The sequence below is a fragment of the Amblyomma maculatum genome, chromosome 9, assembly GCF_055883805.1.
Source record: "Amblyomma maculatum isolate TAMU_Amacu chromosome 9, ASM5588380v1, whole genome shotgun sequence".
Taxonomy (NCBI): domain Eukaryota; kingdom Metazoa; phylum Arthropoda; class Arachnida; order Ixodida; family Ixodidae; genus Amblyomma; species Amblyomma maculatum.
In genome coordinates this window covers 22,370,548-22,393,934 of record NC_139352.1, presented here as the reverse complement: position 1 = coordinate 22,393,934, position 23,387 = coordinate 22,370,548, and the positions used below count along the sequence as shown (strand labels likewise).

Below are 23,387 nucleotides of genomic sequence, written 5' to 3'. Positions count from 1 at the left end.
TTGTTAAGTTCTTCTTAGCAATTCCACATCCCGACTTTTTGTCTATGTGCGCGCAACCAACAGACTTGATAATGAACCTGGCGAGTTACACTTTCTGCGTTTCAGTTTACTGTGGGAGGTTTCTTTGAATAACTTAATAGAGGCAGTCTCAAAGGCCCTCCTCGTAAGGTGCGATAACCTGCAGCCAGTGTTTTCGTAGGAAATCTGATACACTTACATATAAAGTTGACATGTAATCTCGCGGGCGTTACTGTTCTTGGCTGCGAGCGCCATCTTGCTGATTACCGCGACGGCTTGGGTGGATCGCAGACTACGAGCTCTCCTTCGAGTACACGGTCAACGGCGAGCCTCGCATCGTGAAGCTGCTGTCGCGCAGCCGCCTCAACACAGGCGAGTGGCAGCAGGTGTGGCTGGACCACGACACGCACCACATGCGCTTCACCGTCAACCTGGACTCGGTCATGGTGGACCTGGGCAAGGATGAAGGCGTGGGACCCTTCGAGGGGCCGCTCTATATCGGCGGGGCGCCAAAGTAAGTTCGCTATTCAGACATTCGGCGATCCCATTTATGTAACAATGGGAAGTGTTAATGATAGCATCGGTTCTATTGCGGGCCTTGTTGACCATGTGGATTTAGTAGAAAGAGATTGCAGGTATATGATATGTTGTTACCATTCGCCTTTACTTGAAATAATTTGCGGCTTTCCTCTTACTCGTTCTAATAAGCGTTGGTTCGACGTCTTCGGCTTGCTTCCCCATTAGGAGACGAATAAAAATTACCATCATCGCTGTCATCCCGGTCTCTCACCTTCCTGAGGCGGTAAAAATAAATTTTCAACACTCCCTTATGCGGCTTGTTTTTTCTAGTTTCTTTACGCTCACGCCCATCGTAATCGCTCTTGGCTGCAGCACGTGCTCCAACTATAGCAGTTACTACATTTTGTTTCTCTCCTAAACGCGTAATGTTATTAATCATTTTTCTGCTTGTAGTTCGGCCTCCTTTCTATCTCCAAGGCGCGGTTGAGGTGTCCACCGTTAAGTGGGGTAGCTGCTGAGCCTTTCCCTAGCGTCCGGTTCAACCACTTTTTCTCTGCATGCTAGGGGCTAAGAAATTCTCTTGGGAGGCTGGGAATCGAGATTCCTAGTGTTGTTTTCTTAGGCCATGTGAAGTGCGCTAGCGTGACCAATGTAAGCCTGGAAGTGGGCCGTCTCATAGACGGGGAGAAAAATCTGGCATCTCTACTTCATCCCCCCCCCCCCCTCCTGCTTCCCCCCACAAACATTTTCTCCACCACCTCTAGGAAGCCTTCTCGAAAATTCACTGTATCATCAACCCCCATTTCGTTTTCCCGCCAAGAAATGGCCGCGCATGTTTCTATAAGGTGTGTTTCAGGTATGTTTCTATGTCGAGCAAAGGAATAATTTAGAGCCGCAAAGGCGCGTACAGAGCTTCGCACTATAGCCAACTGTCCGCCATTGCGTATGTATTGAGTGGGGGACAGCGAAATGTGTTTTCGTTGTGTTTCAGGGATCTGCTGACTCATCCGGATATTACCGAGGGCTTCATCGGATGCTTTAGAGGACTGATAATCAACAACCACGTGGTGAACCTTTACAACCATCTGAGCAGAAGGTGAGCCATAATTGCTCTTGATTTTATGTCAACCTACCATTTGGCGTGCTCGTTCAGGTGGCTCAAATCAACCATTTCAAGAATTCGCGTCGAAATTAGCGTTCTGGCCGCGAATGGGTGCTGTTTTTAGTGCCAGTTATTCGCTGTTACTTTATAAAAATTCCGGTGCATCAGCACATTTACATTTGCGATGTTCTTCCGTTTGTCGATATTTTTTATTGAAAGAGATTGTCGAGGCAATGAAATGACGTGTGCACACCATTTCTAGTGTAACGTTTGTAAAAACTAAATTCTTTTTGCTTATTCAACAAAAAAAAAAAAATAATTGTATAGTCTGCATGTTTAGCACAGATTTTCAGCTCTGCGCGTTTAGAAACAGCTTAACAGCAGCGTTAACTGGTATATGCTGCGGTTTAAGACTTCTTTTACCTGTTTTTCCTTCTTATAGGACCAGAGAGCGGTGAGTGTCGAGACTGCCAAATTTTAGCATGGTGACTAACAGCACTTATGCATCGGCTGTAACTCTCTCCCTCTCTCTATTACTTTCTCAGGTCTCGACTAATACTCGACCGCTGATACTCGTAAGAGATGTATCCCTTCCCAGTTGCTTGGCTTGAATGGTAACACTATGACACAATCTTGACGGCGCACTGCGTCATATACTGATAACGTTTCTTTGAGAGCACGACGAAGATTCGATGCTTATGAAAAACAATATATTATGACACACACACACACACACACACACACACACACACACACACACACACACACACACACACACACACACACACACACGCACACGCACACGCACGCACGCACGCACGCACGCACACACACACACACACACACACACACACACACACACACACACACACACACACGCACACACACACACACACACACACAGACAGATATATATATATGTGTGTGTGTGTCACACACACATACACAGATATATATATATATGTGTGTGTGTGTGTGTGTGTGTGTGTGTGTGTGTGTGTGTGTGTGTGTGTGTGTGTAAATATATATATATATATATATATATATATATATATATATATATATATATATATATATATATATATATATATATATATATATATATATATATATATTCTGAGACACACATGCCCGCATATGTATTTAGGTTGCGTTGGAGAAAGCAGGCACTTGTTACACATTTATTGTTGTCCACGTTACGGCCAGAGCCCTGTGTTATAGTACCACCTTTAGCCAAAACACCAAAACTGAATGTAATAAATCAATACTATCCTCAATTATATATGCATATATTCTTTCACACGAATCGAATTGCTGTGGGCATGCAAATTGTCTACATTTTGTAGGGCCATTGTTTCCCGTTGTACGCTTTAAAGTGGAAAATATTTATGTACTATGAGCAGCAGCAGATTTGTTCGCTGACAGCTTTGATCGCGGGCAGGAAAAGCATGTGGTATTCTACAAGGCATTGTGAGACTAAAGACTGCTAGCTTTGTTGCTTCGTGCGTCTAATGCCAAAACTGAGCGTAATGCTGTTACATTTTTTAAGTCTACAACCATGGTTTCTAGCGATGTTAAAATTTCGCATAGAAGGTTTCAGTCACTCAGCAGAGCCTATGTTGTTGAAACATGGGTATGTATTTAAAACATAGGCAGCGTATAATTTTACCCTTTCATATAACCGCAGTGCTTGTCGTTCCTGAGAAAATAAAACGGAACAATAAGATTTTACCATGCATTATTTTACAGTCCGCTGAACAACACCTCTCTGGAAATCCTTCCCTGTCAATATCTTTTGTTGAGAACTTGTGTAGAATCTGACCAAGTTTACGGTATTTAATACTTATCTGCAATATTTGACTTCTATTTATATACATCTGGTCCTGAAAATTATGAATAGTGAAGAGTAGCTATGAAACATGGCTTGATTTCCACCGCGTGCCGAGCCTTCATTCTGCAGAGATGACGACTAACACTTGGCGGTGGATTTCGGCGAAACAACGGTTTTGCTCACTCGAAGAAACAAGGAAATATTTTCCAATATACGACAAAACATTTTTTCGTGATGTAGTAACAGCCAATGTTTTCGCGTATTGTATTTTTCTGTAGTTTTCTGGTTGCATATAATTGTAAATGTCATCAAGCTCCAGAGAATGAAGTGCTCCTAAGTTACTTAAAAATTTCCCTTTACTACAAGTTTATAGCCACAACTATTACACAAGCTACTTAGTACAGAAGTTGAACTCTGGCGCCAACGTAAAAGCCGCCCCTTCAAGGAATCGCTTTGCACTTTTCTTTTCGTATCGTCTTCTCCCTCATTCACCAACTCAGTGACTCATTCTAATCTCTCTCACTCTTTCTTGCTCACTGACCGAAATCTGCAGACGTCTTGTACTTATTCTTTCCTTCATTTTTGTTGCTGTTCTTATTCCTGTGAGTCAGTCTCACTGTGGCCGGTGTAAGCCGCTCTGTTTTATCCCCATCTCGCATTCTGCCTGACCTCGCTGCTCGTCATCGTCTCGGTGGCGGTCGCAGGGTGCCAGACATCGTGATGGACTGTCAGCCGTCCTGCTCTTCCAACCCGTGCCAGAACGGTGCCACGTGCCACGAGAACTGGGGCTCCTACAACTGCGAGTGCGAGAATGCGCTCGCGCACAGCGGCTTCAACTGCGAGAACAGTTGAGTGCAATTAGGTTGATCGCTTTCCGGTTCACCTCGCGAGTTAGATGCGAAAGCGATGATTATGTAGGCCAAGATATATGAACCATAATGGCAGATGCCAGATTGCTCACCTTTGCCTGGCCGTTGCCTGACCACATGGGCATATGCGCATACAATGTCTAGATCTTGAAAACTAAGCTCATTAAATCAAGCTTGCTAATAGCGTCGAGAAACTAAGTTAAATCGGTACATAATGTTCATACAACGGCGTATAGACGTCTGCTGAAGGAAAAGTAAATAAGGCTTGTGTCATACATAGCAAAAAACAAAAAATGACTCCCTCTCTCGTAAACGAAAGCAGGTATAAGCATGCAATGTTTGCGGGCATAACACGTTGTCCACAGGGGCGAGCAGTCTTCCATTAAGGTGTATAACTCGCAAAGCGAATACTTTCTGAAAGACGCCTTTTGCCTCTCCTTTCATCGAGCTCAATTGCTCCTCAAGTGGCTACTACGGTGACAGATATTGAATGCAGAACGATTACTGTCAGGCCACGACGCGGCGCTGGCCTGACAATAATATAGGAGAAAAAGTGTTTTCGGCTGCTCGACAAGCGTGTGTACATCCGCCTGTCAAATGGGGTTAAACGCCATGACCTGACCTCACACTAAAGCGGCAGACGCAGTTTTCGAACACGTGGCGCCATCCTTGTGGACAGCTCGGAAGGCCTTGTACCGCGCAACTCCTCCACTCCCCCGGAGCTCCGGAGAAGTTGCCTTAAATCTCGTTTGGTGCCCAAATGATCCGGTTTGATTGGCCGAATGATAAGAAATCGGTGCCCGGATTTTAGCCCTTGGTATTGGTCCTACTCACCTCATGGTCGCTGACAACAAGAATGAAAGCATCATGGTTAAAATAAAATGCTAATGAACCAATGCGTGTCAACCAAACATAGGTCTTGTACATAATGTGTACCATACTGAGTACCGCGTTTAGGTCTTAGGAACCACATACACTTGTGTGATTGATATGCTTTTCCATATGCGACTCGGTTAATTCTCATACTGAAGAAATCCAGACGTCCGAGACAAATTATGCTAATGATCGTAAGGCTACATACTGATTCTCTTACGTAGTACCCCTTATGTAAAAATTGGGCTCTTGTCTGTGTTCACGGTGTGATTTCACCTTTTTCTCTTACCTCGTCCCCACGCCCAATCTTTTTATCGAACCAGACCTGAACGAGAACTCGATGACGTTCATCACGTCCAGCTCGTGTTATCACCGCGCCACCCTGGGTAACGTGTCCGACCCCGTGCTGGAGGAGGACATCCTTCTCAGCTTCCGCACCTACCAGTCCGAGGCTCTTCTGCTTTACTCGTTCAACCACCTCAACAACTTCGTGCAGCTGCACTTCGAGAAGCGCAAGCGTGTCGTGTTCACCTTCAACTCGCAGCGCTCCATCGTGCAGGGACACGTCGAGGCGCCGGGTGAGTGAAATTGAAAACAGCATGGCGTCGTTAGGTGCAATTTTTGTACAAAGTTTCAAAGCTAGGGACGCCAAGTATACTGTTACATTGCCTTTTTTTTTCTGGCACCCTTAGGCCTGACGTAATTTTAGGGCACTTATAAGGATTGTAACCATTATTAAGCAGTATTGTGTAATTTTCAGGAAAGTACGAACTAGATGTCTCACAAAGTAAACGACCTTAAACTGGGCAGGAAACTGGAAAAACAAGTTAGCCATATAAACCAGCTGCATTATAGTACAGTTGGTTAAATTTTAAGTATCCTGCCGTCACAGTTCTAATCCACCCTGCTCCTTGGAACGTTCCTTTAGGTAGGAATATTGAACAAATTGTCAGGAGCGAGTTATCGACAAGCGAAGTGACTGTACTTATATCCTTTCAGACTTGGCTACCGGCCGTATTATACAAGTTTTCGTCGACCGCCATCCCGACCGTACCGTTCTCCAAGTGAATGGAAACAATGTCACCATCCCTCACCCCATGCAGTTCCTCAGCACCTACTACAAAGATCCGTGGATTCTGGGAGAAGAGCTCGGTATGTGCTACAGTCTAAGTGACCAGTTCTTGCAGATAGGTTCTGTGTGAGCTTAAGATGAGGTGATAGGTTACGGTTGGCCGTTGGCCAGCTTTTTTATTTCTCCTTTCAACTGCAGCTTTCGAAAGAGGATATCCTAGATAGCTTGTCTATTACAGTAGAAGGAGCTAACCTCAATTCTGTAAAGCACCGGACACGATGCATGGACTTTATGCTCGCTGCCCACAATTTCGGTTCGTTATTCTTAATTATGTCTCAATATATTCCCGATTTCCTTATAATATGTGGGGTTCAGTGTTTACAAAGCTCTCATATTCTCAGGATTTTTTACGGTGAACTAATAACTGTAGTGGACCTTTAACGCTTCCCCTCATTTTCGTTTACCATAGTTCATGCGTTCTATGGTGTGTGGGGTGGAAGGTCCAGAATCGACGCACGGACTATGAAGGGCGCCGTAGTGGACATAGTGACATCGAATGTGTCTGAATCCGAGTGCACTTAAACCTCGTCATATAATAGGGCGTATGTCGTCTTCACCAACATTCCAGTTCGCATGACGTATTGCACATGTTCGGACATTTTATTTGTCTAGCAGCTGATCGTGGCCTCCGCGGCCGGAGCCGGTCGCGGCGGCCACGAGCTGATTGACGAAGTTTCCAGTTCCGACACTAGATGGCGGCTGCGTTACTATTGACACTGGAAAAAGTTTCCTCTGAAACTATCTAGCTAAAACAGAAAAACGTTAACGTAGTAAAAACGTTACCCGGTGAGGGTAATCACTGCCGAATCACATTGGCTCATGAATTTTAGAAGCCAGTTGCAATTGAGGTTTCCTACGCAAGACCATCTGATGCCTGACCAGCAGCGTAGTGATTACGATAGCTTTTTTGTTGACATGGTGATCAATCACTTACATAACAATGCAGGGATAGCTCTGAGAATTACTCCTTAGGCACCTTCTGCTAGCCACCAGCTCGGTTCAGAAAGGTGGTGTCAAGCATTAAGAGCTAATTTTCGCAGCGTATCTGATGCTTAGACCATTCCCGTAAACATAAGAACACTTACAATATTGCGCGGTTGCCTCACTGGACGTAACTCGAAAATCTAAACTTAAGATATTTTGTTCTGTAATGCAACGAACTTTTTAAATAACGTTGTTTATTGACTCAGGGCATAAATTAATATGTAAAAAAGAAAAGAAAAGGGGTAGCAACAATTTATTCGGTGGACATGCTGAATATTTCCTGTTCGTTTTCTTTCAACCCAAGTTCTTTAAGGTCCCTACAGTGATTGCTCCACCAAAATACTACTAGCGAAATCCACGGGTGCACAATAGGGAAATTGATGCATATTGCTCGTCACTTCCTTAAGAAGCCAATCACTTGTTTGATGGGAATTTCTACAGGTGTCAGCACAGCGGTGACACCTCAGGTGTCGCGACTCTCACAAAAGCAGCACACATTTATAGAAAAAGTACTGACAAGGGCCCGCATCTTATACCCCATATTCCTTGTAAGAGCGCGACTTCCATTTCTCCGTGCGCAGAGCTGGTGAAGCCAGCACGAGGCACTTTCGAGAGCGTGCCAAACAGCCAGATGTACCTGGGAGGCGTCGACTTTGTGGGAGCGACGACCAACCTCCCGGGCCTGGTCGGCTGCCTGCAGGGTCTCCGCATTGGCACCACCCAGATGGATCTCATCAAGGACGTCGAGAACCAGAACGTCACCAAGGGTGAGAGTCTTTGCCGCAGTTTGTAGATACACCCCATGCACCAGTTTCTATATAAGATGATTCACATGACGAAGCTTTTGGAATTGGAATTGGAATTGGTTTATTGATTCCTCCTATAATCGAGAGGAGACAGGGAGTAAAGGCTATGTGAAAGCCTGACAGAGGTCCCTGCCCCCAACACAGATTCTGGTCAACGAATTCGTGATGCTTAATATGCCAGACAGGCGGCCAGTAGGAAGCATAGACGCGCGGGATGAGAACCGCTAAGACATAGGGTACTAGCATTCGATAGTAGAGTGCAGGCAATGTGGAAAAATGCTCTTAGGTATTGCGGCTGTCACCGCAGTATCATGGAGGTGAATATTCAAATTATGATGAAAATTAAGATATTTAGCACCTTCCATCGACTGTCGGGAAAATTTTCATTTGCAAATACCTACGCAATAAAAGCGCCCTTTGCCGCCGGACAAGCAGCAACGTAGACAGAAAACTGTGTAGAAATAATTTTCTCTAAGAACAAATGTTTCGTTCAGTTTTCCCCAGTGCTCCTTTAAAATAACACATTGTGGTTGTAGTATGCGAACTGACTAAATCGCTAAATTGTGCTGTCAGCCATACGTGAGCCGAATAATACACCCACGCGCCTACCGGAAAACCAGAAATCACGCTTGAAGTTTGGCGAACCATTTTCGGCGTTGTATTCAAACGCACGGACATTCGCGCCATATATCCTCTGCGTTGGTCATGAAACGGTTATTGGTTAGCTTATTTCAGAGCTCACCTAGCAACTGTGACTGTGCCCATTCATCCACGTTGCGTCGGCGCGTGAGTCCGAAGAATTCCCGCGCGCATCTGTAGCCCCGCCGTTGGGCTGAGTGATTTGAAACCGGCGGTGCAGTGCCGATCTTGAAACGTGTTAAAAGGGACGAGAGAAGGCAGGAAGGCGCAAGGCACTGCAAATAAAATTTTCACTGCTGGTAGCTAAACTTCTGCTAAACGTTCCAAAAATTCTTACCGAAAGGTTCTGACGCGCCGTCTTTTAATCTCTGAGGCAAACCTCAATTTTTATCGAATAGTATTGCTAAGCACCCACTTTGAAAGAAAAAAAAAATCAGAAGAAAAAGCCTGCAGAACCATGCTAAAAATACGACCGCAGATTGTGTAGTTTTGTTGTAACATCAGACTTTCGTGTAGAGGTGTAGTACTGGTTTTAGCTCTATAGTGTTCTCTTCTGTACTTTTCTGTAGTACATTTCTCAGCAGAAAGTTTTGATGTTACGACAGAAACTTCTGCTATCGTACAGGTTCACGGCTAAATCTGCAAAAGGATTCTTCTTACAACAGGGAATTAGCCGTTGTTATTTTTTGACTGTGGGCGTTGAAATCGGAGGACCACATGCTTCAATAGCTATATTCTTTGCCGAAGACAGAGCGAAGGGTGCCAGCGGTAACAAATCCTTGATGTGGATCCACATCTAACAGCTTGCTCTGTATAAAACGAACATGAAGTTTCATATTTCAACTCATTATCTGCCTAGCATCGCTTGCATGGCTAGGATCTAGAACAGTGAGAGCAACGAGTAATTAGCTCTTTTGCGTAGATGGTATTGTTAAGATATGCATCAGGCTTCGTGCGAGCACTGTCATGGCCATTTGCATGAAAAAATGACGGAAATGTGTTGCGCTGAGACGCTCGTATATGGCAGAGTCAGTCTAGAGCATCGGTACTTTCTCTTCCTCAAAATAACGCAGGGTAGCATGAATGCTGAGCATTATTCATTCTTCGGGTAACTGGTATAGGTGTAGCATCCCCTTTATTTTGAATGTTTGAGCAATTTCGTAGCAGGATGACATTGCGGAGTGCCATCTTTGCTGTCTCCTGCACCCCGCACATCCATTAATACTACAATGAACACGCGGGAACACGATTCGTTCTCGTAATGTACCTACCGGCACACCACCTTGTCGTCCATCTTTCGTGGTACTCGTCACAATATCGAAGTACCGTATAAACGTAATATACGTTTTCAGTAATCCCGCCGCGCCACCTGGCGGCTGCGAAAAGTACTCTGGGAAAACGGAGCTCCGCCGCGCTCATGTCTCTCCATCCGTCTCTCCCACTCTGCCGGTCCTCAGGCGAACCTTTCTCTGCCATCTCGGCATTTGGATCTTAATAATGCTTTGTATAGCAACAGTTTCCAATGAAGAACAACAATAATGAAGCGGCGACGTTAGCAGCTTAGCATGCGATTAACATTTTTAATTATGTTCTCGGTATGATGGGACCAATCGAGGTTACTAGTAATGTGAACGCTGAGGTATCTGTATGACGAAACTGACTCCAAGGAAATGTTATCGATGCAGTATGAGGTGGGGAGGAAATTTTTCTAGATACGCGCATGAATTTGGGTTTGTTAATGTTCAGATGCATTAGTCACTCCTTGAACCAGTTACTTATAGCAGTGAGGTCTGACTGAAGTAAGGTAATGTCGTTAGCGTTGGTTATTTCTCTATAAATGACACAATCATCAACGAAAAGGTGAATGTGAGAGTTCAGAAGACAGGGGAAATCATTAACGTAAATTAGAAACAAAATAGGCCCAAGAACGAAACCTTGTGGAACTCCGGAACACACCTCTGTAAAACTGGAGTTATAACCATTAGCACAGACAAAATGTGAGAGGTTAGTAGAAAACATTCAATTAATTTCACAAAGGTTGCAGTCTATGTTCAGTTTTGATAGTGTGTGAAGATAATTCTGTTGCACCCACTGTTTCTTTGTATCGCGTAGCATATTTTATGTTGCATCCTAAATCCATGTATCATCAACCGACACGCAAAGACCGACGTTCTAGGCAGAATCCACTTTCTTGCGATGTGCATGCGATGCCGGAAGACGCTCCCCTGCTCCACTCGGTCAGCTCTCTGTGGCGGTGCGCGCACGCGCAGTGCGGAAGGAACCCTCCTCCTCTCTGGGCCGGCGGGCGCATCTACTGGCATGCCGATACCCTCCTTCTCCTCTGTGTAGCGAGCGCAACGGCGGGACACCAGCGAAACGGCGCAGCTGGTTGCCATGGTTACGGCGCATCCGCAGTAGCGGCTTGTGCCACGCACGGCTACCTTGGCGTTACATGGCGTTGAGAGGCACAAAATTGCAGAAAGACTAGCAGCTAACCACGAAAGCAATCCGGTGCTTGCTGCATTTTGCAAGGAAACACCAACTACGCGCACGAAAAACGCATAACGCCAGAAAGCAGCGGCGCAGCACGCCAACACGTTTGCCAGCAGCCGACGCGGGAGCCGATTGCTCCGTTCTCCCGTCATGCTTTGCGCCGATCCGCCAAGGGATGGCGCGGCGCTCTAATTTTTGGAAAGGTCTATTGTCGAAGATGTGCGTTTGGCACTGTAAGACCTACGTGACGCAGGAGTTTTAACGGCATCGCAGGGTAACTTCCTCTACGAACTTCATTACAGGCCAAATACGTCCGGGCTGCAAGATGATGTGCGACTCCACGCCCTGTCATCACAGCGGTCTGTGCATCGAAGACTGGAAGAACAACCTTACCAGTTGCGACTGCTCCATGACCTCGTATCAGGGAGACATCTGTCAGACAGGTGAGGTGCAGGGCATCTGCATCCTATCTGTAAATCTGAAAATGGTAGTTGCAAGCTGACGTTGATACAAAGTCAGAAAATGTATTTGCCGTGTATTCATTAGTCCATTTATTGTGGTCACAAGTCTTAGGCGAACCTTGCCGGACAAGGAGATAAAATGTGGTTCAATGACGAAATGAAATACTGCGGGGAATCAGTGAACAGAACAAGTTTTTCGTTCGTAAGGCAGGTAACGCCACACACACAATATATATATATATACATATATATATATATATATATATATATATATATATATATATATATATATATATATATATATATATATATATATATATATATATATATATATATATATATATTCGGAGGTCGTGGGTTCGGATCCCACCATCGGCACGTTGTTTTTTCTTCTACTTTCTGTCTAATTATCTTTCCCATAAACATATTACATTACTAATTTCTGTGATTATCCAAGTAAATAATAAAAAAAAAAAAAAAGACAAAGTACCATCCCCAACGCTTTCCTTGGCCTCGCCGACTGTTGGCTTCTTTCCTTCATGTAATTTAACGAGCACCCTCATTTCCCCTTGATTGATCTGCTTGTAGCTTACGGGGGTCTCGGTTCTGGCAGTCTTGAAGCCATAGGTAGCGTAAGAGGGTTCTAGCACAGCTTTCGACCTCGCTCTTGATCACGTTCTACGTGACGCTGGCGGTAACAAAGGACGTCCCACGTCCGCCGCTATGCCTGAGGGTGGCGCTGGTGAACACTCTCAAGGTTCGTATACAGACAACATAAATACCCAAGAAAGTAGCAGGGGGGACAGCGGCCGATGTAGCTCAGTTGGAAGAGCACCGGACGCGTTATTCGGAGGTCGTGGGTTCGGATCCCACCATCGGCACGTTGTTTTTTCTTCTACTTTCTGTCTAATTATCTTTCCCATAAACATATTACATTACTAATTTCTGTGATTATCCAAGTAAATATTAAAAAAAAAAAGACAAAGTACCATCCCCAACGCTTTCCTTGGCCTCGCCGACTGTTGGCTTCTTTCCTTCATATATATATATATATATATATATATATATATATATATATATATATATATATATATATATATATATATATATATATATATACCACGTGTTTGCCGAAGCAGTTAGAAATCATTTCGGAGGAAGTCATTGTTTCAAACAAAATTAAACTGGTAGTGTTATCTCGTCCATTAAGACCTTGCGAAATGTGTGGCCTCACACATCTCGCAAGGTCTTAATGGAAACACCTTCATTGAAAGTCTAGTTTGAAGGGTAATATATATGCTTGCATCTTTCGCACATGTAAAAGCAAGCAGATATCGTCTGCGCAATAGAAGGGAGCTTGTTTCGAAAAGAGTCAAAATCAGAAGCAATATGTTAGCCCAGAAAGGTGGCACTTAAATTTAACAAGTTGCGCATAATCGGCGTTGCGCATATTTGCAATGTCAACTTTACGAGCACGTTTTTCAGACCGGAGTCCGTGCGTTGAGCGTAAACACTATCTATTTCCTGCTAGAGTAAGATCTAAGGTCGTCAAGTAAAAAATCGGGCTGGTATTAGATGATGTATTCAAAGGTGTGAAGTTCTAGGGCGAGTACACTGCTGTACGAGCTTTCAGTACATCACGCAGGCCCTATATTGCCTTCATCAACTTCAGTGTATATATATTGGCCTCATTTTCAGAGAACAGTCCGCTTTCGGGATGCTATCGAGTAATGCCACCTCATGACACGTGGTAGCATATTTTAAAGCAATATTAGAATAAATTGTTCTAGTGTCAATGACGTTGGCTAAATGATTTTTCTGCGTTTGGCGCATTAACTGGCGGGGCTTTTCATGCAGATATCGGAGCGCAGTTTGACGGCAAGGCTTGGATCGAATACATGTTCACGCCTGAGTCCACGGGACAAGACCGTATTTCCATCGCGTTAGCCTTCTCCACGAAGGCGAAGGCTAGTGTGCGGCAAGCGATCCTGCTGGTGCAGTACGCCCAGAGGTCAGTGCATTGTCTCGCATTGCAGGTTTCCTGCCTCGCTGAAAGCATAACGTTTCGTTTTTTTTTTTGTTCGCACATGAAAAGAATTGGCGCAGGAGCAAGTGTTGTTCAGTGGCTGGTACGACAGGTGCCGAGATATCGTAAATTTGTGCTGTTATATCCGTAAGCAGAGGAATGCCTTCAGATGAATTACATTATCCTTGTTGCTTAAGTTTTATTTACTGACGTCTGATTAAACCAGTAAACTAGAAAATTCCAAATACAGCAAAAAGTCCCTTATTTTGAAAGCGGTAAAATAGAGAACAACAATAAAATTCCTTGTCGAAAAAAAACTACATAGCTGTTTCAAAAACACGAGAAAATATTTTGTAGCTCTTTTGTAAAGTCACACTTTTCTGTAATGTGTAGCGCGTACTACCAGTTTTCTAATCGTTTTGTATAGTACTTTTCTATTGTAACTTTTAACCACAGAAAATTTTGATGTTCAAAAATTTCTGTTGTCACAACAGCTTCACTGTCAAAGACCGCGCACAAATTCTGTTGTGCGAACACAAATTTTTTTGTTGTTTCCTCCGACTGGGCATAGCGGTGTAAACGGACGCAGTGTCAGGTAATGGGAAGAAAAATTGAAAAATTTCAAAAGCACCCCTTAAACTTTGCCCAATGCTAGCTGCCAGTCCAAAGAAGCATCGTTTTTGAATAAAATTGGTGTACAAAAATTGTGTCATTTTAAGACTTAAAGGAGGACCCCCAGCACATGTGACTCAGCTCAGGTGTGTGTCTAGAAGACTGTGTTCGTTCTCGGTTTTCTGTTGCAAGTACTCCCGAATGAATAAATAAGTAAAAAAAAAAAAAAAACAGCATCCAACGCAAGTAACAACTGTGGAAGCTGCCCTTGCAGGTAGTCTTGCTGTCGACAAAATACCGCTTTTCTTTTTATTCGCGCTTTGGTCTTTCGTTTGTCCTTCTTAGTGACGTTGACTCTGGAGTTCACTTACCCCTTTCGCAGCCAGCACTACGTCCTGGTGGCCGTGACGCCGGAGGGAGCTCTGCAAATTCAGGAGAACCACGCATCGGCCAAAGGTAGTCCTCTTAAATGCATGTGGCTCATTCAGTCATTGACCATATTTTTCACAAGCTTTTAATACAGTGTTCGGGAAGCAGATGGGAAACTTCGCGGACGGCTTCAGGCACTGGCTGCTCTACCGCCGCGTCGAAAACGACGCTCGAGTTGTGGTGAGTGTCTCTTTCCTTAAGCCCCCTCTTAACAGCTTCGAAAATCACTCGCGTGCACAGAAGCTTGGCAATGAATACTCAGAGGCTGAATCTGCACGCGATTTTTTTAAATTTTATTCGGAAGAAATCATTCGAGGCCTAAGCATTTGTTGCAGGTGGTTGTTAATAGTTATCTCTGTAGAATGTAGCGCAATGTGTTTTAGTCCTCAAATGATAAATCTTATTTTATAAAATTTCAAGCAGAACGCGAGGACGCAGTTCTTTCCAGATAACTTTCGCTTGTGACATTTAATGTCCCAAGGCGACTCAGGCTATGAGAGACGCCCTGATAACTTTCGTCTTATCAGACTGCATTCTGGGAAACCCTGTCTGAGTGTGTCGGGAGTCGCTTTTTATCAATAGGGGACCATATTATTAAGGAAGTTAAAGTTGATTTCGGCACGCAACAAACCATACATCGCTGCGGGAAGGAATGAGGGGCCTTGTAACGTAAATGGTGCTAGCACGGCGAATATGTTGGTGGTACCAGATGACAGTTTCCCTGAAATTCGTGATGTTGTGAACATTGAGGAAAACTGCCTAATCGACGCGTGGTAAAGTGAGCTTTGCTGACTAATGCCGCCACCTGTAGAGAAGATGCAACACTATAATATCTACACAAGCTAGCCCTGGTTAGCGGGTGTTTCAAAACTTTCTGTCGCTTGTTTAATAGTTATTAGCATGCGACAGCTTCATTTACTGAAAGCATATAAGCAACAACGTCGCGTCGGCTTCGCACCCGCACCTACGGTGGCTTCTGCGTCGTAATCTTTCCTCTAATTGTTCATTTGTACATTGGCACGCTTTATATAACAAACTCAACTTTCTTTCTCCTTTCCACCTCTCCCGCCATTATTATATATGTAGGTTAACCAACCGGGCTTCCCCTGGCTGGCCTTCGTGCCTCACCGTCGTGTCTTTTTCTTCTTTCTCGCTCCAGGAAAGTTATGTGCACACAAGAACAATTCCTGAATCGAAGACCTTCCGATGATACAGGGAAACCAGTAGCGTGCGACCCGCCGTGGTAGTGCAGTGGTTACGGCGCTCGACTACTATGCCCAAGGATGCGGGATCGAATCCCGGCCGCGGCTGCCGCTTTTCGATAGAGTGTGTTGTGCGTTGGCAGTACACGTTACAGAACCCCAGGTAGTCTAAATTTACGGAGCCCTCTACTACGGCATCTCTCATAGCCTGAGTCGCTTTGGGACGTTAAACCCCGTAAACCAAACCAAACCAAAAGCGTGCTTACCTTTCCACATAATCTCAGCAGGAATGGCTGCGTCGGTCATCGTGCAGTGTTTGTTATGCTGACGTCCTCGATGAACGTGCTCTGTTTCTTGGCGGTACTCAGGTGGACGGAAAGGAGTACGTCCTGACCAGCACCACACCGGACACGTCTGGCCCAACCGTGGACATCAGCTCGAGCCTCGTGATTGTGGGCGGAACCAAACGCGACCCGAGGTTCGGCGACTATGGTGACTTCCAGGGCTGTGTGTCCAGTGAGTGCATTCTTTAGAGTTCTCGTTACAGAGTGGTTCTTGCGTCACGCTGATTCGGAGATGCAGTCCGTCGTTCACAGCCAACTAGTTGCATTACTGATCGCAAGACGCAAAAGAAGCGATACGTGGCCTATAAGGGACTTCGTAGGAATGGGCTCGGTATTAATTTTGGCTACATACAGTTTCCTTACGAGAAGCCATGTCACACTTCGAACAGGCGTTCTTGCATTTAACCACCATCGAAATCCAGGCTACAAGGCTGGTATTTGACCTTGCAGCCCTGGTTCAGCTAAGCCGAAAGCCATATAGCTGTTGAACCACCGCGACGCGTGCTTTACGCTTACGTACGCGCTGGTCAATCCGTAGGGACAATAACACGAGCGATAGTCTGAAACAAAAGAAGCTATAAACGAAAAAGGAAATGCAGCACAACTCTGGCCGTTAAGCGACGCTTCAACAGCGCTACCAAAAATACCTAATTTCGTGCGTGGAAATCCGCGCACGCATAATTCTGCCATGAGCATTCAAGTTGTTGGCGTCAGGTAATTAAAGTTTTACAGCTCATTTAGGATGCTGTATAACAAAGCCGGGATCCATAAAACAGATATTAGAGGAGGGCATGTAGTACAATTTCATCGCCATTTGTATTATCTTTAAGGTTAGCTTTCGCAGGAGTAAGCACTCTCTTCATCGTGTGTCTTTAACTACATAGTTATCGCTCTTATCAGACCTATTTCTATTCTTTCAGCTGTGCGAATCATTGTTGCTTGTACTCTAAGACTTGCTTCTAAAATAAAAAGGTCATCACAAAAGTTACCGTTGAAAAAAATCTCCTTATCTTGTTTATACGTTTTTTTATGTAATGTAATGTGACGTCACGTTTACGTCTCGCCTCGCAGACGTCGTTGTCGAGTTGCGAACGCTCAACATTCGACCCCTGGAGACCTACTTCGGCTACCAGAAGGGCGCACTGGAGAAAGTCAAAGTGTACGGCACCCTTAGGGAAGGCAGATGCGCCGAGTTTGCAGCTATCATCGGAGACAAAACTGAAGCCATCTTCAAACCTCCAGCGGTCAGTGCTTTTTCTGCTTTTCTCCATTATTTTCCTGTGTCCGGATGGCATTTTATTTTTTTGCCGCACTTCAATCCAACACAAGCAACTCTACATCGGACGTCCGTGCGTTTTCTGTATCTCAGAACGACTTTCAGGCATATGTTTACACTGAGTGAATCGATACATAACGCAGAAATATATTGAAGGCACCAACTGTGTTGAGTGAGTTGGTTTTGCGCGATGGACGTGAAACACTCCACTATGTTTACGGTTCAATAGGGCAGTTGAAAAAACGAGCATGTGCGCGTGGACATCGTCTGTCTGTATTTATTCTTATCTTGACAGGCGGTAAACTGGGCGTAGTCTTATTCAACAGGATGTCGTATCCAATAAAAAATTGCAACAGAGTCAGTCCCGGCGTTTTGTCGTCCTGTTGTATCAACATAGTTTACTGTTGTACCCAAGGTCGCACCAGAAATGGCCCTGTCGCGACACCAAACGGCTGCTGACAACTAAGAAAGCGTTAATTCCTATTACGACAGAGGTTCATATTGTTACGATAAAGCTTTGTTATGACAAGACGAAGTCGCAATAGGTATACAAAAAACACCTCTTTTTGACGGCTGACAATTTTCTGTCGTGTTCTGAAATACAAACCTTATCGTACTCTTTGCAATCTCATGGTAGATTTTTCATACCATATATATGTGCCTGCAGGTAAGGTCTTATGTAATGTCGATACTCCAGAGCGCCGTTCATATTCGATGAATAATTATTACTGTATGATGGTAATTATAGTATGCACTGATTATAAATAATAATAATAATAATAATAATAATAATAATAATAATAATAATAATAATAATAATAATAATAATAATAATAATAATAATAATAATAATAATAATAATAATAATAATAATAATAATAATAATAATGTACAACATTATTAGCTTAATAAATTATTACAGTTGGAATATTAACGCATGCTCATGGCTACAATGTTTTCTCCATGCTACTACGCAAATTTCGCTTAAGTTTAGTGCTGTTACATGGATAATTGAAGTACTAAAATTGGAGAGAAGTGATGTGAAGTGAAGGCCTTTTTTGCTGTATTCGCTAAAGCTGAGCTGGCGATGATTTAAGTTGCGACAGTTTTTGAAACTCGGCTGTTGGTAGAATTAACGGCCGTCGCATGGACGCTATGCATCCGTCGAATCTTGGATGAAAGCCAATACCTGAAGAAATACGGGACGTCCCACTAACCGCAGTATTCTCGATCATTTTCACGGTCTCGACAGAGCGATAGCAGCCAGCTCGTATCGTGTTGGCAGCAGGCATTCACGATGTACTTACGTGGCCACTCAGTTTGCACACACAAGTTTTTATGCGGAGCTTCTTTGTAATGATAAAACTTATTCTTACAGTGACACGAATATTAAGAACAGTGCGTGATAATTAACATCATGCACGAAATATGCGTATTTGTACGGAAAGCATTCAAAAGTTTGTACAATAAAAATTCGGCGCTTTATTGATGGAAAGAGCTGTTGAGTACATGAACCGGCGCCTGCATGCCTCACTGCCAATCTGACAAACATTTCTTCTGCAGGTCAATGTGCCAGACTGGCAAAGAACGAACCCCGTGCTCGTTCCGTACAAGCACAACTCCTTCCATCCACAAGCGACCAAGCTTCTCTATGCCAAGGCAACAAGTACCCGTAAGTGTGTCTTTATCTTGAAGACTGAAAGGCTAGATGAGACTGCCTGCTCGAAAGGCGAGCGTATAGAGGACAGGGAGGCGGCCTTTAATGGCGACCAAATATATTTGCCTGTTAAAGTGCCTGAGAAGATATTTCATACGTAGTTGATAATACCTGAGAGCCTGCCATGTTACTCCTATTTTGAACGATATGTAACACAATACGTGATCACATAGGATTTACGAACACGTACTAACGCACGCGCAATTGTCCAGGTGGAGCAGAGGAGTCTTTTTTGACTCGGCAAAATCAAAAGGGCTCGTCTCACCCAGCACAGATGCTCCTTAGCTAATAGATCCAAGAAGTTTAGCCGACCCACATACTCTTCATACTTTTGAACTAATATTGCATCCACTTTGTTTTGTGTGCCTCGCAGGTGTGGCGGTCATCATGGGCGTCGTGCTCATCGTGGTCCTCATCGGCGTGTTCCTGTACGCCTGGCGCCTGCACAAGCGCCACAAGCATCAGAAGCTTCGCGAGGACATCTCCTTCTTTCGGCAGGGATCCACTTACAACCCGGCTAGGCCACCGCCAAAGCGCAAGGTCAACTCACCGGTTAAAGGTGGGTGGACTGGGAGGAACCCTTACACTCAGCTCGCCCTTCATTCAGTGTAGTGGAGAATGTAAGCGTAGCCCGGAAAACATTTCCGATGCCGGGAGAACCATAGACACAGCGTTCTCTTAAAACCGATCTACGTTCTCAGTCAAGGGTTGCCCCGCCGTGGTGGCGCAGTGGTTAAGATGTCCGACTACTGCGTTTCTGTCGAGGCTGCGTTTCGATGGAGGTAAGAGGGGTGCGTGTGCTGTGCGATGTCAGTGCATGTTGTTGTTGTTGTTGTGGCTGTAGGAAGAAGGAAAATAAAATGCACGGGCCTGTTACTGGCTCTGTAGCTTAGCCAGCTCCGCTGCCTCGTGCGGACAGAAGACAGAAGTAGAGAGCCACCTGATTTATTTATAGGAAGGGAAAAGCGCGGTAACTGTCTCACTTGTTTTCTGTGAACACCGCAACCAGTAGAGAAGGAAGAAAAAGAAGAGGGAGAGAAAGACGCGCGCCGCAACAGCTGTCGTCCACCACCTAAGTGGTGGCGGGTGTAGTGACGGCCTACAACTGATAGAAATTCGGTGGCTGGCTAGCCGCGTTGGCCTACCTTTCCAGCCCCGTAGGGCCAGGATCAGCCACCCTTCACCACCCCAGGTGGTCGAAATTACTACGCATAGCCCTCCTGTACGACTCTTCTTTCACTTTTTCCTCTTTCTAATCCCACCATCCTCCATTCCCTAGCGGTGTGGTTCAGATGTCACACAAAAAAAAGTGCGACAGATACTGCGCCTTTTTTTTCCTGTAAACCAATTTAATTTCTCAGTCAAGGGAGTGTTTGGGCTTTGGTGCATTTGATCCGGTTTTCTGCACTGTTTAAAGTATATGGCACTGAACCGCCAATTCACCAGACCTCCATCAACCGTGGTAGCATAGTGGGCATGCAGTTCCCCTATACACTTGTACACTTGTAGCACGAAGTGTCATGTTTTGTTCCCGGCCTATTTTTTTGTTTGCTACATTGCGATGTAAGCAAAATGTCAAGCCTTCTTTCTACGCCTACCGAGAGCTTGTCGAAATCCGATGAACCAAGGCGCCGTATTTTCCAACAATTTATTGTGGTTCACTTCCCGATTCTATCCTCATTCCTTTGTAACGGCAACTGTCGCATCAGAGTTGATGACCAGGAAACAGAGCCCTTCTTCCTTTCTGGTGACACAAGCTCAGTTTGCCATCCTTAAGGACTGCAGCGGAATGTAACGGCAAAGTCGTTATAAAATAGGCACCCGTTATGTATGTTAAGACCTCCGTTATGTATCAAACTCATATGGTTGTTGTTCCGGCGTTCCAAATCTGCGGATGAGACAAGATCACCAAAACTTTTTACGCTGCAGCGCTATAGTAAACAGAGCAAAATCTTTGTGCAATGGCTAACGTCAAACAATTGATAACTAAATTCTCGAAACGGACACGTATTTGTGATTGGCGCTCATTGGTGTGATGGACACTCAGTACACTGATCAGCCAGTACCGTGCTATTGCCACCACCAATTCACCGACCTGGCGCGATTTGCACGAATGATCGGATATTGTAGTTACCTTTACGCGTGACTCAGTTGATACCTGGTCAGTGGCTTCTGTAACGCTGCAGGGAACTTACGGTCTAAGAGAAGGTTCATTCAGGCTAGATGGTGCGTACTATCGTTTACGAGATACCAGTGACATGTGGTAAAGCCTATCTAGGCCTAACGGGGCGGTGCCTAAGCTGTAGTAGCTGTGTAATTTGTAGTAGGAAGAAAGAAAAGAAAATGCGCCGGCCTGTTACTGGCTCTGTAGCTGAGCCACCTCCGCTGCCTCGTGCGGACAGTAGAGAAAAATAGACAAGAAAGAAAAAAGAAGAGGGAGAGAAAGACGCGCGCCGCAACAACAGCCGTCGTCCACCACCACCGAAGCGGTGGCGGGTGCAATGACGGCCTGCAACAGATAAATATCAGTGGCTGGCTAGCCCCCGCCGCAAGCGGCGTTGACCTATACCGTCCCAGCCCCGTAGGGTCAGCAACTGCCACCCTTCACCACTTCTTCACAAGTGGCCGCGCAGCTTAACATGCACGAGTGTTAAAAGAACTTGGAGGTGCGCCTCTTTCGCAGCATTGTGCTGAGTTTCGTGTGTAACCGAGCAGCAGAACATGCGCCTGGGGAAAAGATGCTTGCAAAGCAAGAAGTGTGGACCATGACTTGGCGAGGTGAAGATTCTGGGCAGGGGCAGAGATACAAGGTCACGGAAGGTTTTGGAAGCGTTCCACATAAAAAGAAGGGAAAAGACTGTGTGGGCGATACTTCAGTACGCCTTTTCAAAAGCGAGATGTTACATCTTGAACGATTTGGTTGATTCCACGTGCGTGTTATTGCAATCTGCGCATGCCTTGTATTTTTTTTTTTATATGTGCTGCCTTGGCGGTGAATAAAACCAGATGAAGTTAGCGCTTGTCCCGCGTCTGTCTCTCTTGTATTTTGTTTCGATTTTGCACTGTTACTTTATCCCTCAAATAGGGAACCTATGAATTGCTGCAGACGCTATTTCTTGACTGTTGTGTCCTCATATCGATCGCAGCCGTGAGCTTCAGCCGTGTGAACAACGACTACCAGCCAGTTCCCCAAGCGAAGAAGGAGGTGCTGTCGTCGACGCCCCGCAAGTCTCCGGACGCGACAAGGCCGAGGCCGCTGCCTTTGGCCAACGCGACGCCCCCGAAGCCGATCCTGAACAACCGGAACTCGACGCCAGCAGTATCGCCCATCGTTAACGGCCTAGGTAGGAGCCCGAAAGTAGTTTGAAAACATTGCTCCGGTGTGACCATAGCACTGTCAATAAATAAAAAAATGCCCGCAAGCTTCCTGTGGAAACGCGTCAAAGAGAATTGCATTTAAACTTTGTCATTTCCCAACGCTGGTGATTTATTTAATAAGTAAATTGGTGAAATGAAATTGCTGTTTGTCGAAATTAGTTTTACACGATAACTTATATCTTGTTTCGCCGAAAAGCCACCGCCGTCGGCACCGCGTACCACAATACGAAAAAAAATGTCCTGATTGGTCGACAGGGTCTCGACGTCACAACAACATGACCTCGCGAGGGAATTTCAAAGATCCGACATTCAGATAAAACTTACAAGGGCAAGCTGTCGGCCTAGTTGGTGTTGCATACCTAAATAACAGCGCTAGCAGTACAGGACGAAAGAAAGGAAGGATGGACGGCAGTATCGATATTTTCCTTCGTGTTTCGTCTTCTGTGCCTAACGCTCTTCTTCAGATGGGCAAAAAAAGAAAACGAACTTGGGGACGGTCCAGTCAATTCCAAAATTGGCGAGGAGGGGTTCCTATAATCAAAGTATTTCATAAAATAGAAGTAATTTATTAAAACAAATTTACCGGCATTCGGGCTTCAACCCAGGTCGTCCGCATGTCAGGTAGGCACGCAAAACATATGCCATGAAGGGCTGTTGGCACCAGGAGTGCTAGAAG

The 23,387-nt window shown here is 45.0% G+C and overlaps 1 protein-coding gene across 1 annotated transcript in view; it reads left to right on the top strand.

The window, feature by feature from the left end:
• axo (axotactin) overlaps positions 1-23,387 on the top strand; it is a 129,209-nt gene that overhangs the window by 96,490 nt on the left and 9,332 nt on the right. The window contains exons 18-32 of the mRNA XM_084578389.1: positions 310-532; positions 1,529-1,633; positions 4,175-4,317; positions 5,536-5,790; positions 6,212-6,364; positions 7,910-8,095; positions 11,569-11,709; positions 13,585-13,738; positions 14,748-14,821; positions 14,889-14,974; positions 16,365-16,512; positions 17,412-17,584; positions 19,180-19,288; positions 19,707-19,892; positions 22,480-22,677. Coding sequence (XP_084434515.1) covers positions 310-532; positions 1,529-1,633; positions 4,175-4,317; positions 5,536-5,790; positions 6,212-6,364; positions 7,910-8,095; positions 11,569-11,709; positions 13,585-13,738; positions 14,748-14,821; positions 14,889-14,974; positions 16,365-16,512; positions 17,412-17,584; positions 19,180-19,288; positions 19,707-19,892; positions 22,480-22,677 — 2,334 coding nt within the window. The remainder of the gene's footprint in view (positions 1-309; positions 533-1,528; positions 1,634-4,174; positions 4,318-5,535; positions 5,791-6,211; positions 6,365-7,909; positions 8,096-11,568; positions 11,710-13,584; positions 13,739-14,747; positions 14,822-14,888; positions 14,975-16,364; positions 16,513-17,411; positions 17,585-19,179; positions 19,289-19,706; positions 19,893-22,479; positions 22,678-23,387) is intronic.